The sequence below is a fragment of the Impatiens glandulifera genome, chromosome 2, assembly GCF_907164915.1.
Source record: "Impatiens glandulifera chromosome 2, dImpGla2.1, whole genome shotgun sequence".
NCBI lineage: Eukaryota > Viridiplantae > Streptophyta > Magnoliopsida > Ericales > Balsaminaceae > Impatiens > Impatiens glandulifera.
Window position 1 is genome coordinate 12,550,801 of NC_061863.1, and position 22,237 is coordinate 12,573,037.

At 18.5% G+C, this 22,237-nt stretch overlaps 1 protein-coding gene across 1 annotated transcript; it reads right to left on the reverse strand.

Moving 5' to 3' along the window:
• Positions 1-1,286: 1,286 nt before the first annotated feature.
• On the reverse strand, positions 1,287-2,722 carry LOC124928112 (zinc finger protein GAI-ASSOCIATED FACTOR 1-like). The gene is made up of 4 exons (XM_047468641.1): positions 2,585-2,722; positions 2,116-2,518; positions 1,924-2,018; positions 1,287-1,834 (listed from the first exon to the last, which is right to left on the reverse strand). The coding sequence occupies exons 1-4, from the start codon at positions 2,637-2,639 to the stop codon at positions 1,380-1,382; spliced, it is 1,008 nt and encodes a 335-aa protein (XP_047324597.1). The 5' UTR covers positions 2,640-2,722; the 3' UTR covers positions 1,287-1,379.
• Positions 2,723-22,237: the final 19,515 nt, after the last annotated feature.

Genomic DNA, 22,237 nt, shown 5'->3' on the forward strand with positions numbered 1-22,237 from the left:
GAGTATGGATATTTGGGTCGGATTATGGGTTGACCCGCCATAAACTTAAAATGGTTAAAAATAAAATAAAAAATGTTATTTGTATGTTTCGAACTTGTAACCTAACAAAACAAGTACAACTTTTAACCAAGTGTGATTCAGATGTGGCAGATAATAGGCCGGTATCATTTGAAAATGGTTAAACAAATATGAATCAAATATTTGATTGACCAAAGTGTGAGGTCACAATGCTAATTATTAAAAAATATGAATCAAATATTTGATTGACAAAGTGAAAGTGTATAATCACGAGATGAGAGATTCATTCGAAAAAAATATGTGATGAAACATGTGAGAAAATAAGTTGTTTTACCGAAGTGAATAAAATGTTGAATAATAGCGTTCTAATTTTTATTTTAATATATTATTCGTGATTTATTAAAAATTTTAAACATTGAATACATATTATTATAATTTTTATTTATTTTGTTTTTATTCTTATCCGTGTGCATCGCACGAAATTTTTTTCTAGTTTTTTAAATGATAATTTTCTTTCATATTTTGATAGACTATTTATTAAATCACTTCATTTATTTATTTCATCTAAGAATTCTTTAAAATATTTTAAACATAAAAAAATAATTTATTAATTTTCCTAAAAAAATCTTAAATAACATTTTTTTAATTAAATAGCTTTTATTTTTAAAAGCCCATAAATATTTTTAAAATCAAACAAATTTTTAGAGATTTTGAGTTTTTCTTCCAAATTTTGTTTAATAAATAAATGAAATAAATTATTTAGAGTATTTACTTACATTTAATAGATAAAATATAATGTTCTAATTGATTACTTTCTTTTTTTGGAATAAAAAGACCTAACAAATATACCAAATCCTTCTTATTAAATATTAAAATTTTCATTTTGATAAATATGATCCTAATGATATCCTTATTTTTAAATACCTTATCTTAACTTTGTCCAAAAACTATTTAACAGAAAAAATGTCAAAAAAAGGTTCTTGTTCATATACATTTTATGTTTAAATTTCATTTAATTAAATCAAATTCTTTATACTAAATAAGAATAATTATTATTATTATTATTATTTAACAAGGCCCTAAAACTGCAACCAAACAAAACATGCAAGCATATTTGCCATAATAAATATAATTAAATAATTATTAAATTAGTTTACTGCCATAATAAATAAATAAATTATCTCATATAAAGGGAAATAAACAAGTCCCAAGGAATATATTGAAGCATCAAAATTGCACTAACTATTCTTCTTCTTCTTCAAAATATATTGCCTAAATTATTTTAAATCGTACCTCCCCGGAATCCAGCACCACCGCCGGTGGACGACGAAGAAGACCCACCGCCGCCGTCACCGCCGCCATCACCGCCGCCGTTCATCATCGATGTTATCAACGGATCCAATTCCCATTCCCAAAAGATCCAGAGTCATCGGCTTACTTCCAGTACAAAACAGATTCAATATTGGTCCCATCGATTCGAATCCTCCTTCTCCGCCGGCGGCGGAGGGAAACCTAATGTTATTATTACCTCTTTGTGAATTCTCCGGCTGATCAAACCCACATAGAAACGATGAACTAGCACCGCCGCCGCCGGCTGCTCCTACTTGTGCTGCTTTTTGGAGTAATGCAGTGGCAGACATGGCTGGTCCTGGTTGTTGAGATTGTGGTTGAATGTTGTTGTACTGGCCGGAGTACATGGATCCAGTTCTGAACATCTCAAATGCAGTAACCGGCGCCGGCGGAGTGGGATTAAGAACATGCATTTGCAAAGTGGTGGTGGTCCTAGAAGATGGTTGTTGAAGAAACCCAATTTGATCTACCCACCAAAAATTGAATTGATTACCTTTTTGAACTGTTTCTGATGATAGTGGGATTCAAAAGTAATGGAAATTCATAGTTTCTTACCAGATCTTTGAATGGTTAAAGCTGAAGATAGATGCGGTGAAGAAGAAGAAGCCAAAGCATCACAGAAAGTTCTATGTGTGTTAAAGTTATCCCTCCTTGAATAAATTAAACAAATACAAGATTCAAATCACCATTTCTAAAAGATAAAATATCACTGACAGAGATTTGCTATAAATATATATATATATATACCTGGAGAATAGAGTTGTGCAATGGCAACGATATTCTCTAGTACCACAACTTTTCATATGAGCTTTCCAATCACATTGAACAGCATAGTTCTTAGAACATCTTTCACACTTCCATTTTTTCTCCCCATGTTTACGAAAAAAATGTTTCTTAATACCTGTAAGATCTCCAAGAGCTCTTTTAGGATCATGATGAACACAAGTTATTTCAGGACAAACATAAACCTTCTTTCGAACTATCTCTTTATTATTTGTTCCCTTTCGGAGTTTCCAAGGTAAGTTATGACCTCGTCGATGAAGTTGAAGATTCTGGTCACGTTGAAATCCTTTGTTACAGATCTCGCATATGAATCGATTCGTTGCTAATAAACTCTTCGGTGATAATGCAATAACTTCCGCTTCCGGATCTAAAAAAAATCAAATCAATATTAACACATATTCTGAAGATTATCTTTCAATATAAGAAACATTACCAGGCATTCCAGGAAGATTTCGTTTCTTCTTAGTTGGCTGTGAAGAAGACATCATATCCAGTTCAATATTTCATATACGATTCTAAGAACACTATCTTCTATATATAAATTTAGCTAGGGACAACGTTGAATACTTGCCGGAATAACACGTATATCCATCGGAAAATTTCTGGAAGAATGAAAATGGGGTAAGGTCGTTTGGTTTTTTCTAGAGAGAGAAAAGAGAGAGAGGATGAAGATGAACTATGAAAGCGGCGGCCATTGATTTTAAGTTATTAACTGAGTTAAGGTTTTCATCTTCAAAATATAATAAATAAATTGTTTATCAAAATTTATAATAATTAAAAAATAATTATATAAAAAATCAGATTTATGAGTAGAAAACTAATTTATATATAATTTGAGATTATTTAAAAATGTTGATGTCTAATAATTGTAAGTTGGGTTTTTAAAAAAAAAAATATTGAATATTTATATATAATAATAAGATAATAAATGGTGTAATAATAATAATATGAGATGATATTTGATTATAATTAGATTTTGTTTTTGTGAAAAATAAAATAAAAGTAAATTTTACTAATACTATCATAGTAAACTTGTGGGTTTTTAACTAATTATCACAATTATTATCAAAAGCTTACAATTATAATAATGTTTAAAAACTAATATTATAAATTTATTTTTATTTAAAATGTCTTAAATAAAAATTAAAGTCAAACCAGTTAAATTTTAACTTATAAAATGACAAAAAAAAACAAATATTAAAAAAACAATTTTTCAACTAACATTTAATGCTATTTTTTCATTTTTGGGTGATTTAAATGAAATTTGGAACTTAATTAATGAGGTTTAAATCAAATATACATGTTAAAAGGCTCAACAATTTTTGAAAAAAATATTAATTATAACAATTCCATAGTAATATATTGATTAGAATGATGTGGGGGATGATTTGAAAATTGATATGTATTAATGTTAAGATAAATTAAAATTGAGAAAATTAACTATCTAGAGAAGCCTAAATTATAAGATCCTCCACTAATTTAATGTCGGTTTCGAATATAGATAAGCTATAGTTTGTCTTTTATGAACAGTCCAAATATTTCTAAATAATTCAAAATTAATCAAGTTTGTTTTATTTTATATAATCAAAATAGAAACCAAATATCAAATAAATATATAATTTGTGAAACATTATTCATAACTCGAATTAAACATATTTTTTAATATATATTAAAATAATAATGAGTTTCTCTCCCTGGTAAGTATATATAATATACACATTTAACAATAAGAATTTAAAAAAAAAAAGAAGATATTTGCATGACAACTTTGAAATTATTTAAGCTGAATTCATACTTTAAGTTTGACTTATGAAACATTAACATCATCATCAAACTTGTTTGTTTATGATTTTTGTTCTAAGCATAATTATGTTTTGACACAAGGGCTGGTTTGAATCTGGTGTTTATTTTAAAATAAACCACTATTTTCATTTTATAATTTTAAAAAATAATAATAATGTGATAAACCCCATCAAATAGTTAGTAGACTAGAGGCTGAATAATATATAGGATATCTATATAGGGCTCTTCTTCTCATTAGGTTATTTAAATAATTGGGGATGATTTTAATGTAGGTATATTTTACGACCTAACAAAAATAAGTATAACTCTTTAACCAACTAAGCTAATAAAACTTTATATTTTAAATTAAACACTAAATTTGATGAATGTGAAATATTCTTAACAATATAAATTCAACTTTTTTAACCGGATTGTCGGTTCGAGAGATATAGTTAATTTGGATATATGTGAGAGTAAATGGATACTTGGATCAGATTATGGGTTGACCCGACTATAAATTTAAAACGATTAAAAGTAAAATTAAAAATGTTATATTGTATGTTTCGAATTTATAACATAACTTACAAAAACAAGTACAACATTTTAACCAAGTGTAATTGGAATGGTGGTTTGCCGATAAATAATAGGTCGGTAACAATTGAAAGTGATGTATTCTTTATCAAGTAATAATCTACCATTTATATATATATATATATAAAATAAAAAATCATATACATTACAAAAGAATACATATTTTATAACTTTAAAATGAAAGATAAAATTCAATAATCTTTACTTAAAAATAATAAAAATAATTTAAGATACGAAAACATCTCATTTTAGTAAGGAGATAATGTATTTTAAACTATTTCAAAAACATTTTCCCTAAAAATTAAGAAAATTAAAGAGAAAATATATGATTATATAGGTTCTTTATCCTCTTATAGTTTAAAGACAATAAAAGGAAACTATCCTTAAGTTCATGGTTCGAGTCTGTTCTAAAGTTAAATATTTAATTCTTTGTTCATTGTTTTTAAATTTAACATGAATACAAGTTTCATTTACTTTTCATTGATTAATTTTAGATAAAATAAAAAAACATTAAAATTAAAATAAAAAATAATTTATTTTTGAATAGTCTCTCTCAAATAAAGACCAACGAATAAAAAAAAACAAAAAAAACAAAAAAAGAAGGCGGGTCTGCACCCTTTCTATTGGTGCACGACTTGTGGTGTTTCATTTTGCTTTTTCGTTGCTTTTTTTTTTTCTTTCGATTATATACAAGTATTATAATGAATATAATTAAGGAATTTATTATTATTATTTAATAATATTTATAATTAGAGTGGTAAATCTAGAGGTTTACATCATTTATGTTTTCGGGTTAATCGGTTGAAACAATATTTGAAATTTTTTTAATTCAAATTGTTAATCGAAAATAAAAATTTAATTCAATTTGTTAGGCCTGGAAAATGAAACACAAACTCACTAGCTTAATTTAGTTAAATGAAATTTTATTTACATTTTGAATTAAATAAAAAATATTTTTGAATAATATTTTAAAAGATATATGGTTATATGTATTTTAAAATAAATATTTTTATTCTCATTAATTAAAAAACACTATTTTAATTAAAATTAATCATTATTACTTTTAAGAATATATATTAAATTATCTATTAATTATTAATTTAAATACAATTTTGAATTTATCCATTTATATCTCAACATTATTTTTTTATATTGCTTATATTTATAATTATCAAGGCTAAATTTAATTCACTTATATATATAGTTAATAATTAACTTTTAATTAGTGCCAAATTGACTCGTAACATATACTCTTTTTTTTTCTTTTCTTTTTAATAAAAAAAATATTACATATATATTCAATTCAATTGAATAAAATTATTTACAAATAAAATTTATAAAATTATTTATTAATTTTATTTGTATTTAAATCTTGTTAGACTAACCACCCATGTCGCACACAATAAGCAATCTACAATAATAATGAGATAAAAACGTTAAAATAAATTTACCTAAAATATTACCCATTAATTTTGTAACATCGCCAGTGGTTTAAACTTGTTGATTAATTTGAAATTTAAATAATTTTATTTTTCATTTTATTTTCCTTCTATTATGGTCTTATATTATTATATATTTTTATAAAAAATTATTATTTAATTTAAAAAATATATATTAATATATTTTAATTAAAATTAATCATTATTATTTCTAAAAATATATATTAAATTATCTATTAATTATTAATTTAAATACAATTTTGAATTTGTACATTTATATCTCAACATTATTCTTGCTTGTATTTATAATTATCAAGAATAAATTTAATTCAGTTATATATATATAGTTAATAATTAAATTTTAATTAGTGCCAGATCACATATACTCTTTTTTTTCCTTTTATTTTTAATAAAAAAAAAACATTACATATATACTCCATTTAATTAAATAAAATTATTTATTAATAAAATTAATAAATTATTTATTAATTTTATTTATATTTAAATTCTGCTGTCAGACTAACCACGTTAGCCTAACCACCTACGCCCACACAAGTCAGACTAACCACCTACGCCCACAGTAACCTATCCAATAATAATCAGATAGTAGATAGTAACGTTACAATAAATCTACGTACCTAAATTTCTTCTAATAAGTCAATAATTTTGTAACATTGACCGTGGTTTGAACTTGTTGATTTATTTAAAATTTAAATAATTTTATTTTTCATTTAATTTTCCTTATATTATGGTCATATATTTTTATAAAAAAAAATATTATTTAATTTAAAAAATATATATTAAATTATCTATTTATTATTAATTTAAATACAATTATGAATTTGTCCATTGATATCTCAACATTATTTTTTATATTTCTTCTATTTATAATTATGAAGACTAAATTTAATTCAGTATATATATATATATATATATATATATATATATATATATATATATATATATATATATATATATATATATATATATATATATATAGTTAATAATTAAATTTTAATTAGTGCCAAATTTACTCGTAACATATACTCTTTTATTTTTAATAAAAAAACATTACATATATACTCAATTTAATTAAATAAAATTATTCGTAATAAAATTAATAAATTATTTATTAATTTTATTTATATTTAAATCTTGTCAAACTAACCGCCCACAGTAACATATCCACAATAATAATAATTGTAGTAACGTTACAATAAATTTACTTACCTAAATTTCTTCTAATATGTCAATAATTTTGTAACATTCTTAGTGGTTTAAACTTGTTGATTTATTTAATATTTAAATAATTTTATTTTTCATTTAATTTTCCTTCTATTATAGTCTTATAGTATTATATATTTTTATAAAAAAATATTTTTTAATTAAAATTAATCATTATTTCTTTTAAATATATATATTAAATTATCTATTGATAATTAATTTAAATACAATTTTGAATTTTTCCATTTATATCTCAACATTAATCTTTATATTGCTTATATTTATAATTATCAAGACTAAATTTAATTCGCTTATATATATTTAATAATTCAATTTTAATTATTGCATAATTGAGTCTTAACATATACTCTTTTTTCTTTCCTTTTATTTTTAATAAGAAAAACATTACATATATACTCCATTTAATTAAATAAAATTATTTATTAATAAAATTGATAAATTATTTATTAATTTTATTTATATTTAAATCTTTTCAGACTACCCACGTCCACATTAACCATTAACCTATCCACAATAATAATCAGATAATCATATAGTAACGTTACAATAAATTGACCTACCTAAATTTCTTATAATATGTCAATAATTTTGTAACATTGTCCGTGTTTTAAACTTGTTGATTTATTTGAAATTTAAATAATTTTATTTTTCATTTAATTTTCCTTCTATTATGGTCTTATATATTATATATTTTTATAAAAAAATATTATTTAATTTAAAAAATATATATTAATATATTTTAATTAAAATTAATCATTATTATTTTTAAAAATATATATTAAATTATCTATTGATTATTAATTTAAATACAATTTTGAATTTGTCCATTTATATCTCAACATTATTTTTTATATTGCTTATATTTATAATTATCAAGAATAAATTTAATTCAATTATATATATATAGTTAATAATTAACTTTTAATTAGTGCTAAATTGACTCGTAACAAATACTTTTTTCTTTTCTTTTTAATAAAAAAAAATTCATATATATTCCATTCAATTGAATAAAATTATTTACAAATAAAATTTATAAAATTATTTATTAATTTTATTTGTATTTAAATCTTTTCAGACTAACCACCCACACCCACCATAACCAATCCACAATAATAATAAGATAATAACGTTACTATAAATTTACCTACCTAAATTTCTTCTGATATGTCAATAATTTTGTAACATTGCACGTGGTTTAAATTTGTTGATTTATTTGAAATTTAAATAATTTTATTTTTCATTTAATTTTCCTTCTATAATGGTCTTATATATTATATACAATTTTGAATTTGTCCATTTATATCTCAACATTATTATTTATATTGCTTGTATTTATAATTATCAAGACAAAATTTAATTCACTTAAATATATATAGTTAATAATTAAATTTTAATTAGTGCCAAATTAATTAGTAAAATATACTTTTTTTTTCCTTTAATTTTTAATAAAAAAACATTACATGTATACTCCATTTAATTAGATAAAATTATTTATTAATTTTATTTGTATTTAAATCTCTTCGGACTAACCACCAACTCCGCGCCCACAGTAACAGATCCAAAATAATAATCAGCGTTAAAATAAATCTACCTACCTAAATTTCTTTCTGTCAATAACTTCGTATCATTGTCTGTTGTTTAAACTTGTTGATTGATTTGAAATTTAAATAATTTTATTTTTCATTTAATTTTCCTTGGATTATGGTGTTATAGTATTATATATTTTTATAAAAAAATATTATTTAATTTAAAAAATATATATTAATATATTTTAATTAAAATTAATCAATATTACTTTTAAAAATATATATATTAAATTATCTATTGATTATTAATTTAAATACAATTTTGAATTTGTACATTTATATCAACATTATTCTTTAAATGGCTTGTATTTATAATTATGAAGACTAAATTTTATTCAGTTATATATATATATAGTTAATAATTAAATTTTAATTAGTGCCAAATTGACTCGTAATATATACTCTTGTCCTTTTCCTTTTATTTTTAATAAAAAAACATTACATACATACTCCATTTAATTAAATAAAATTATTTATCAATAAAATTAATAAATTATTTATTAATTTTATTTATATTTAAATCCTGTCAAAATAACGACTCACGCACCACAGTAACCGATCCACAATAATAATCAGATAGTAACGTTACAATAAATCTACCTACCTAAATTTCTTCTAATAGGTCAATAATTTTGTAACATTGTTCGTGGTTTAAACTTGTTGATTTATTTGAAATTTAAATAATTTTATTTTTCATTTAATTTTTCTTATATTATGGTCTTATAATATTATATATTTTTATAAAAAAATATTATTTAATTCAAAAAATATATATTAATTAAAATTAATCATTATTACTTTTAAAAATATATATTAAATTATCTATTAATTATTAATTAAAATACAATTTTGAATTTGTCCATTTACATCTCGAACAATATTCTTTATATTGCTTGTATTTATAATTATCAAGACTAAATTTAATTTTCTTATATATATATATAGTTAATAATTAAATTTTAAATAGTGCCAAATTGACTAGTAACATATACTCTTTTCTTTTGTCTTTTATTTTTAATAAAAAAAACATTACATATATACTCCATTTAATTAAATAAAATTATTTATTAATGAAATTATAAATTATTTATTCATTTTACTTATATTTAAATCCTGTAAGACTAACCGCCCACAGTAACCAATCCACAATAATAATCAAATAGTAACGTTACAATAAATCTACCTATCTAAATTTCTTCTAATAAGTCAATAATTTTGTAACATTGCTAGTGGTTTAAACTTGTTGATTTATTTGAAATTTAAATAATTTTATTATTTATTTAATTTTCCTTCTATTATGGTCTTATAGTATTATATATTTTTATAAAAAAATATAATTTAATTCAAAAAATATATTTTAATTAAAATTAATCATTATTACTTTTAAAAATATATATTAAATTATCGATTGATTATTAATTTAAATACAATTTTGAATTTGTTCATTTATATCTCAACATTATTCTTTATATTGCTTGTATTTATAATTATCTAGACTAAATTTAATTCACTTTTATATATATATATATATATATATATATATATATATATATATATATATATATATATATATATATATATATTTAAATTAGTGCCAAATTGACTCGTAACATATCCTCTTTCTTTTTCTTTTTATTTTTAATAATAAAAAACATTACATATATATACTCCATTTAATTAAATAAAATTATTCGTTAATAAAATTGATAAATTATTTATTAATTTTATTTGTATTTAAATATTGCTAGACTAACCACCCACGCCCACAATCCACAACAATAATGAGATAGTATACCTATCTAAATTTCTTCTGGTTTGTCAATAATTTTATAATATTTTCCGTGGTTTAAACTTGTTAATTTATTTAAAATTTAAATAATTTTATTTATATATTTTTGTAAAATATATTATTTAATTTAAAAAATATATATTAATATATTTTAATTAAAATTAATCATTATTATTTTTAAAAATATATATTAAATTATTTATTAATTATTAATTTAAATACAATTTTGAATTTGTCCATTTATATCTCAACATTATTATTTATATTGCTTGTATTTATAATTATCAAGACAAAATTTAATTCACTTAAATATATATAGTTAATAATTAAATTTTAATTAGTGCCAAATTAATTAGTAAAATATACTTTTTTTTTCCTTTAATTTTTAATAAAAAAACATTACATGTATACTCCATTTAATTAGATAAAATTATTTATTAATTTTATTTGTATTTAAATCTCTTCGGACTAACCACCAACTCCGCGCCCACAATAACAGATCCAAAATAATAATCAGCGTTAAAATAAATCTACCTACCTAAATTTCTTTCTGTCAATAACTTCGTATCATTATTGTCTGTTGTTTAAACTTGTTGATTGATTTGAAATTTAAATAATTTTATTTTTCATTTAATTTTCCTTGGATTATGGTGTTATAGTATTATATATTTTTATAAAAAAATATTATTTAATTTAAAAAATATATATTAATATATTTTAATTAAAATTAATCAATATTACTTTTAAAAATATATATATTAAATTATCTATTGATTATTAATTTAAATACAATTTTTAATTTGTCCATTTATATCTCAACATTATTCTTTATATTGCTTCTATTTATAATTATGAAGACTAAATTTAATTCGCTTATATATATATATATATATATATATATATATATATATATATATATATATAGTTAATAAATAAATTTTAATTAGTGTCAAATTGACTCATAACATATATTCTTTTCTTTTCCTATTATTAATTAAAAAAACATTACATATATACTCCATTTAATTAAATAAAATTATTTATTAATAAAATTAATAAATTAATTATTAATTTTATTTGTATTTAAATCTTGTCAGATTAACCGTCCACAGTAAACTATTCACAATAATAATAATTTTACTATCCACAATAATAATAATCAGTCCACAGTAAACTATCCACAATAATAATAATTTTACTATCCACAATAATAATAATCAGATAGTAACGTTACAATAAATTTACTTACCTAAATTTTGTAATTTCTTATGATATGTAAATAATTTTGTAACATTGTCGGTTGTTTAAACTTATTGATTTATTTGAAATTTAAATAATTTTATTTTTTATTTAATTTTTATTCTATTATAGTCTTATAGTATTATATATTTTTATAAAGAAATATTATTTAATTTAAAAAATATATTAATATATTTTAATTAAAATTAATCATTATTACTTTTAAAAATATATATTAAATTATCTATTGATTATTAATTTAAATACAATTTTGAATTTATCCATTTATATCTCAACATTATTCTTTATATTGCTTCTATTTATAATTATAAGACTAAATTTTATTCCCTTAAATATATATAGTTAATAATTAAATTTTAATTAGTGTCAAATTGACTCGTAACATACATTTTTTTCTTTTTTCTTTTATTTTTAATAAAAAAAACATTACATATATACTCCATTTAATTAAATAAAATTATTTATTAATAAAATTAATAAATTGTTTTTTAATTTTATTTGTATTTAAATCTTTTCAGACTAACCACTCACGCCCACAGCCCACAGTAACCATCCACAATAATAATTAGATAGTAACGTTAAAATAAATTTACCTAAAATATTAGGGTTGATAGGTCATTAATTTTGTAACATCCCTATTGATTTAAACTTGTTGATTTATTTGAAATTTAAATAATTTTATTCTTCATTTTATTTTTCTTCTATTATGGTCTTATATTATTATATATTTGTATAAAAAATATTATTTAATTTAAAAAATATATATTAATATATTTTAATTAAAATTAATCATTATTATTTCTAAAAATATATATTAAATTATCTATTAATTATTAATTTAAATACAATTTTGAATTTGTACATTTATATATCAACATTATTTTTGTTTTTATTTATAATTATCAAGACTAAATTTAATTCAGTTATATATATATATAAATAATTAAATTTTAATTAGTCTCGTCACATATACTCTTTTCTTTTTCATCTTATTTTTAATAAAAAAAACATTACATATATATTCCATTTAATTAAATAAAATTATTTATTAATAAAATTATTTATTAATAAAATTAATAAACTATTTATTAATTTTATTTATATTTAAATTCTGTTGTTAGACTAACCACCTACGCCCACATTAACCGATCTAATAATAATCAGATAGTAGATAGTAACGTTACAATAAATCTATATACCTAAATTTCTTCTAATATGTTAATAATTTTGTAACATTTATCGTGGTTTAAACTTGTTGATTTATTTGAAATTTAAATAATTTTATTTTTCATTTAATTTTCCTTATATTATGGTATTATATATTATATACTTTTATAAAAAATTATTATTTAATTTAAAAAATATATATTAATATATTTTAATTAAAATTAATCATTATAATTTTTAAAAATATATATTAAATTATCTATTTATTATTAATTTAAATACAAATTTGAATTTGTACATTTATATCAACATTATTGTTTATATTGCTTGTATTTATAATTATGAAGACTAAATTTAATTAAGTTATATATATAGTTAATAATTAAATTTTAATTAGTGCCAAATTGACTCGTAATATACTCTTTTCCTTTTCCTTTTATTTTTAATAAAAAAAAAACATTACATACATACTCCATTTAATTAAATAAAATTATTTATCAATAAAATTAATAAATTATTTATTAATTTTATTTATATTTAAATCCTGTCATGTCCACGCCCGCCCACCACAATAATAATCAGATAGTAACGTTACAATAAATCTACCTACCTAAATTTCTTCTAAATAGGTCAATAATTTTGTAACAATTGATCGTGGTTTAAACTTGTTGATTTATTTGAAATTTAAATAATTTAATTTTTTATTTAATTTTTCTTATATTATGGTCTTATAATATTATATATTTTTATAAAAAAATATTATTTAATTCAAAAGATATATATTAATATATTTTAATTAAAATTAATCATTATTACTTTTAATAATATATATTAAATTATCTATTAATTATTAATTTAAATACAATTTTGAATTTGTCCATTTATATCTCAATAATATTCTTTATATTGCTTGTATTTATAATTATCAAGACTAAATTTAATTTGCTTTTATATATAGTTAATAATTAAATTTTAAATAGTGCCAAATTGACTAGTAACATATACTCTTTTCTTTTTCCTCTTATTTTTAATAAAAAAAACATTACATATATACTCCATTTAATTAAATAAAATTATTTATTAATAAAATTTATAAATTATTTATTCATTTTACTTATATTTAAATCATGTAAGACTAACCACCCACGCCCACATTAACCGATCCATAATAATCATCAGATAGTAACATTAAAATAAATTTACCTAAAATATTACAGTTGATGTTCATAGGTCATTAATTTTGTAAAATCGCTAGTGGTTTAAACTTGTTGATTTATTTGAAATTTAAATAATTTTATTTTTCATTTTATTTTCCTTCTATTATGGTCTTATATTATTATATATTTTTATAAAAAAATATTATTTAATTTAAAAAATATATTTTAATATATTTTAATTAAAATTAATCATCATTATTTCTAAAAATATATATTAAATTATCTATTAATTATTAATTTAAATACAATTTTGAAATTAACATTATTTTTGCTTGTATTTATAATTATCAAGACTAAATTTAATTCAGTATATATATATATATATATATATATATATATATATATATATATATATTTAATAATTAAATTTTAATTAGTGTCAAATTCACTAGTCACATATACTCTTTTCTTTTTCCTCTTATTTTTAATAAATAAAACATTACATATATACTCTATTTAATTAAATAAAATTATTTATTAATAAAATTGATAAATTATTTATTAATTTTATTTATATTTAAATCCTGTTAGACTAACCACGTAAGACTAACTACCTAAGTCCACAATAATGTCAATAATTTTGTAACATTGACAGTGGTTTAAACTTGTTGATTTATTTGAAATTTAAATAATTTTATTTTTCATTTAATTCTCGTTATATTATGGTCTTATATTATTATATATTTTTATAAAAAAATATTATTTAATTTAAAAAATATATATTAATATATTTTAATTAAAATTAATCATTATTACTTTTAAAAATATATATTAAATTATTTATTGATTATTAATTTAAATACAAATTTGAATTTGTCCATTTATAACTCAACATTATTCTTTATATTGCTTCTATTTATAATTATGAAAACTAATTTTAATTCGCTTATTTATATATATATATATATATATATATATATATATATATTTAATAATTAAATTTTAACTAGTGTCGACTAGTAACATATATTTTTTTCTTTTTCGTTTTATTTTTAATAAAAAAACATTACATATATACTCCATTTAATTAAATAAAATTATTTATTAATAAAAGTAATAAATTATTTATTAATTTTATTTATATTTAAATCTTGTCAGACTAACCGCCCACAGTAAACTATCCACAATAATAATAATAATCAGATAGTAACTTACAATAAATTTACTTACCTAAATTTTGTAATTTCTTTTGATATGTCAATAATTTTTTAACATTATCCGTGGTTTAAACTTATTGATTTATTTGAAATTTAAATAATTTTATTTTTTATTTAATTTTCTTTCTATTATAGTCTTATAGTATTATATTTTTTTATAAAAAAATTATTATTTAATTAAAATTAATCATTATTACTTTTAAAAATATATATATTAAATTATCTATTGATTATTAATTTAAATACAATTTTAAATTTTATTTGTATTTAAATCTTTTCAGACTAACCACCCACGCCCACAATAATCGATCCACAATAATAACCTACCTAAATTTCTTCTAATTTGTCAATAATTTTGTAATATTTTCCGTGGTTTAAACTTGTTAATTTATTTGAAATTTAAATAATTTTATTTTTCATTTAATTTTTCTTCTATTATGGTCTTATATATTATATATTTTTATAAAAAAAAATATTATTTAATTTAAAAAATATATATTAATATATTTTAATTAAAATTAATCATTATTATTTTTAAAAATATATATTAAATCATGTATTGATTATTAATTTAAATACAATTTTGAATTTGTACATTTATATCTCAACATTATTCTTTATATTGCTTGTATTTATAATTATCGAGACTAAACTTAATTCAGTTATATATATATATATATATATATATATATAATTAATAATTAAATTTTAATTAGTGCCAAATTGTCTCCTAACATATACTCTTTTCTTTTTCCTTTTATTTGTAATAAAAAAAAACATTACATATATACTCCATTTAATTAAATAAAATTATTTATTAATAAAATTGATAAATTATTTATTAATTTTATTTGTATTTAAATCTTTTCAGACTAACCACCCACGCCCACAGTAACCGATCCACAATAATAATCATATAGTAACGTTACGATAAATTTACTCACCTAATTTTTTTTGATATGTCAATAATTTTGTAATATTTTCCGTATTTTAAACTTGTTGATTTATTTGAAATTTAAATAATTTTATTTTTCATTTAATTTTCCTTCTATTATGGTCTTATAGTATTATATATTTTTATTAAAAATATATTATTTAATTTAAAAAATATATATTAATATATTTTAATTAAAATTAATCATTATTACTTTTAAAAATATATATTAAATTATCTATTGATTATTAATTTAAATACAATTTTGAATTTGTCCATTTATATTTAAGCATTATTCTTTATATTGATTGTATTTATAATTATCAAGACTAAATTTAATTCACTTATATATATATATTTTAATTCACTTATATATATATATATAAATTTAATTCACTTATATATATATATTTTAATTCACTTATATATATATATATAGTTAATAATTAAATTTTAATTAGTGCCAAATTGAATTGTAATATATACTCTATTCAATTGAATAAAATTATCTATTAATTTTATTTGTTTTAAATCTTGTCAGACTAACCACTAAATTTACCTAAATATTACCGTTGTAACGCTACAATAAATTTACCTAAATATTACCGTTGCTCTTTCTTCTGATAGGTCATTAATTTTGTAAGATTGTCGTATTTTAAACTTGTTGATTTATTTGAAATTTAAATAATTTTATTTTTCATTTAATTTTCCTTCTATTATGGTCTTATAGTATTATAAATTTTTATAAAAAAATATTATTTAATTTAAAAAATATATATTAATATATTTTTAAAAGGAAATTCAAATTGTAATATATTTTATTTATCATATCTTTATTATTAACACAATAATTTTATTATTTTATAAAATAAATATTTATATTCTAGATACACAATATTGACAACGGTAATATTATAATAAATACATCTTAAAAGTACGGACGTTTTTAGAGGTCTTGTCAATTCTATGATTAATAAATTAAATGATTATGATTAATAAATTAAATGATGTAATTAATTTAAAAATAAATAAAAATTATTTATTTATTTAAAGTTCTTAGATTTAAATAATCTCATTCTAATAAGATATTATTAACATTTTTTTTTGGAGAATATATCTCTTAATTATAATATATATAATATCACACCATTCTTCTATGTTATCATCTTCAAGATTAGAATACAAGTATTTAGTAATAATATTTTACTAATGAAATGAAAGAATTAATCTTCAAACCAATAAATAAATTGAAACAGTTCAAAATTAAACGGTATAAAATAAAATTAAAAATATTATAGGTATATTTTGAATTTGCAACATAATAAAAATAAGTACAATTCTTTAACCACCTAACTAATAAAACTTTATATCTTAAATAAAAAATTAAATTTGATAAAAGTTGAACATTTTTAACAATATAAATTTAACTTTTTAACCGGATTGTCTGTCAAGAGATATAGTTAATTTGAATATATAGGTAAGAGTAATGAATACTTGGGTGGGATTGTGGTTGACACACTTATAAACTTACATCTAAAAATGAAATTAAAAATACTATAGGTATGTTTCGAATTTGTAACCTAGCTAACAAAACAAATACACCCTTTAACCAAATGCGATTGGGATGGTGGTTTGCCAAGAGATAATATGCCGATAATAATTGAAAGTGGTCAAAAAATATAAATCAAATATTTAATTGACCAAAATGTAAGATCACGATGTTAAATATTAAAAAATATGAATTAGATATTTGATAGATCAAAATGAAATTGTAATGTCACAATATGAGAGGTTAATTACAAGAATAAAAATGTAATGAGATATGTGAGAATGTGAGTTTTTTTTATCGAAATAAAGAAAATGTGAAACAAGAGTGTTATATTTTTTATTTTAGTATATTATTAGTGATTTATTAAAAATTTTAAATATTGAATAAATATTATTATAATTGTTTATTTATATTTTTTATCATAGCTGAATGAATTTTCTTAAATTTATTAATTGGAGTTGATTCTTTTGATTTTATTTGATTTTGCTCAACAATTGCATATAATGTTAATTTGGACTAAAACTTTGTCTTTACTAAATAGCCTAAATTTCTTTGATGTTTTCTATTCATGGTGATGGTTGCAATTATTATTATTATATATTTATTCATGTTTGTAAACTTTTTTTAATTTATTTATTTTAACAGATATTGTTTTCAATTTTTTTTAAACTTTTAATTTTTAAATAAATTTTAAAAAAATCAATATCAGTTTCTTTAGTTTAATTTTATATTATTAATTTTGCTTAAGAATAATAATACAATATTTTATAATAAAAACTCAACAATTAATAATATTTAAATCAATATAATACTTATTTAGCAAATATTAAAAACATCAAAAGTAAAAAATTAATTTATTTGACATAATATTCTTGTTTTTTATTAATGTTTTAAAACTGCAATTTCTTACCATAGTATGAAATATATATAACATATATATATAAACATAAAAACAATTATTTTATTTAATAAGATATTTTAAATCATTGTTAACTTATTCTGTTAATTTATAATGTTATTTATATGTTTTATTATTAAATAATAATAATAATTAATTTTATTATTTATAAAAAATAATAAAAATTTGGGAAAATTATAAAATAATAACACCCCAGTAAAAAATAATAATTAGATTATTGTTTAAAATAATAATATTGAATTTAATATTAAATACAAAATGATAAAATAAATTGAAATTAGAAAATTTTCAGTAAAATAATTATAACTTAAAAATTAAAGAAAACAAAAAACGAATTATTTAAAAAAATTAAAAATAATAAATGATAATGAACATTACTTTTATAAAGAGGAATTTATATTTATGTGGTTTGACAACAAAAAGAAAAGAAATAAAGAAACGACAAAAAGAGTTTTTGTTCTTAATAGAAAGAAAAGTATATTTCTTGTATCATAATGCTTTGGTGTCACAGTGTAGGGATTTCAAATTGAATAATTACTGGTTTAAAAGTAACTTTATTTTTTCAAAATAAAAATAAATTAAAAATACTTTTATTTTAATATTTATTTTTATGTTATATTTATAAGATGAAAAAAATGAAGCACAAGTTAAAACAATAAAGGGGGCAATGTAACAATAAATAAGTTGTAAATTCTCATCTTAATTATATATTTTTTCTTATGTAAAGTGTGATTATTAATTAAGCATATCTTATATGACCTAATTAAAATGAGGCAAACTATGCATTAGCATAACAAGCTTAAAGGGTCACATAAAAAAAATGTTTTTTTTCTTCAAATATTAAACCCTTCACTTATATCATTAAGCTTATAAAATAGAATCAAATTATTATTATTAAAAAAATATTAATTATTTTTAATGTTAAAACATTATATATCTCTCTTTTTTTTAAATTGTTAGAAAGAATTAAAAAATAAAAAATTGCATAAGAAGCTCAATTATATATATATATATATATATATATATATATATATATATATATATATATATATATATATATATATATATATATATATATATATATATATATATATATATATATATATATATATATATATATATATATATATATATATACTGATTATTCCGGATCAAATATGTTTTTTTTATAAATTTAAATTCGATCCTATTAAATTGGTCAACTCAATTAAAATCCTACATTCCACCTTATATTCTTATATTCTATGAATTTGATGCATGAGCTATTGATCAGTTTGTTTGATAATTATTTAAATATCTAATTTTATATATTAAATAATTTATATTCAACATTTTAAAATAATTAATTAAACAAAATCAATTATAAAAATATTTATATGATAATAATTTAAATAATTTTTCTTATTAAATAAATACCCAAAAGCAAGTTATATAACTCACTAGTTCTTTAAGTGTCAAAAATAATTTTTAAAATTTATTTGTTAATCTTAATATTAATTAATATATTTCAAGTTAGTCAAGTTAACTTTTTAGGTTAAAATAATATATATTATTTTTTATATCAAAACCCTATATTCCACCTTATTACTTGTGTATATATTTTTCAATTTGAAATAGTCTCATTTATATTTATATAAAGTTTGGATATTGAAACCTAGTGCTATCCTTAAGTTGTTAGGTTATAATAGAAGTGATTCTAATTATTTTGATTATAAATATTTATAAATTTCTAAGTTTTGTTCGGTTCAATTTATATAAATAAACACTGAAAATTATCATATTTTATTAATTATATTATTTAATTTATTAATTAAATTATTTTTCATTTTAATATATATAATACATTAATACATTAATACTTTTTAATTATTTTTTTAAAATAACTTTTTAAAAATTTATATCAAATAAACTCAAACAGTATTCATGAATGGATTTGGTAAAGAATGAACTTTTTTAGGAAATATTTATCCAATAAATTACATGTCATATATGATAAGCAGATATGATAAGCAGATAAGGTGTGTACTATATTAAAATTATTAAAAAAAAATTAAATTTAAATTTCTAATTAAGTCGTTTGAATGGGATAAAATTATATTTGCACATTAATTTAAGTTATTAAATAATTATAATTAAAAAAATCAAATAAACTTTAGTAATAATCATAAATTCATAATATACAATTAGATAGATTCAATAATTCAAATATCAACATCCTTAAGTTAACATATATCAAAAGACAGATTTTAATTGAGTATTGCCAAAAGATTTAGAAAACAAAAGTGAATAATTTGATATAAATGAATTTTAATGAAAAACAAATCTTTAATATTGTTTTATAAATTTTCAAATATTATTGCAAGATCAATCTTGTTTAGAATGATATTTTTTTTAAGGATGTATAAATTAAAAGGAGTTTGTGAGTAACGAAGCAGTTTGTTGAAAAAAGTCGACTCTAACGTAATAGATAAAAAAAAATAATAATTCGATTCTCATTTAAAGCGATTATAAATGTGTCATAAACTCATAATTAAAATAGTCTGTGAGTAATAAATTATTTATCTCGAAAACAAACAAAACCCTAACACTTGTTCTTTTCCATGACAGTGAATTAATAAGGACGACAAAATATTATTATTATTTTTTTTGTTTGATTCTGCTTTGACTTTCTCGTGATTGTCTGCAAAATTTATTTTATAAAATAATAACTTATGGTATTATATTTACAATAAAAATTAAGTATAGTTTATCTTAAAAATGTTACTAGTTTGTAGTACTCTACATCATTACAAAGTATTTTATACGGTTTTTTACTCTTTCTATATAGTAAATTCATAACAAAAGTTAAATATTATCATTTTCTTAGTTTAAAAAAAATCTTAATAATTATGATTTTGAATTTATTATTTTGAGATAATGATTAACAAAATTAAAAGCAAATAAATATAGTATTTTTAATTTAATTATAAATATAAATTCATTATAATTAAATTCAGAATAAAAATATTATTTTTAAATTTAATTATTTTAAAACTGTTTTAAATTATGATTTTATTCTGATTTTTTTAATAAGATGATTAAAAAGTCTTATACCAAACTAAAAGATATTTTCAATTAATTTTAACTAACATTTTTTTAATTAATTATATGTTGATAAAAATGCATTCAACTCATTAAACAAGTCCACCGAGCACCACCTGTTAGTTTGTCTAAAATTGTTTTTTTTTATATATATTTTTTATTATAAAAATACAGTTATGTTTATAAATTGTTCACGTAATATTAAGTCTTTATTTAGGGTATTTAGGTTGTAAACGAGTCGAACTCGAGTAACTCGTGATCTCAAATAAATACATGAATTGTGTTAGTGCATGATTTATTATAAAAGTTCAATCCGAGTTTGAGCCTACTACCCGACTTGTTTCAACTCGTTTACAATGCTAATAATGAC

Excerpts from the sequence above, each read along its gene's own strand:
- LOC124928112 (XM_047468641.1), bottom strand. The coding sequence starts at position 2,639 with ATGATGTCTTCTTCACAGCCAACTAAGAAGAAACGAAATCTTCCTGGA. Across the intron at positions 2,019-2,115 it reads TGCACAACTCTATTCTCCAG|GAGGGATAACTTTAACACAC; the intron begins GTATATATATAT and ends AATTTATTCAAG. Across the intron at positions 1,835-1,923 it reads TTTAACCATTCAAAGATCTG|ATCAAATTGGGTTTCTTCAA; the intron begins GTAAGAAACTAT and ends TTTGGTGGGTAG.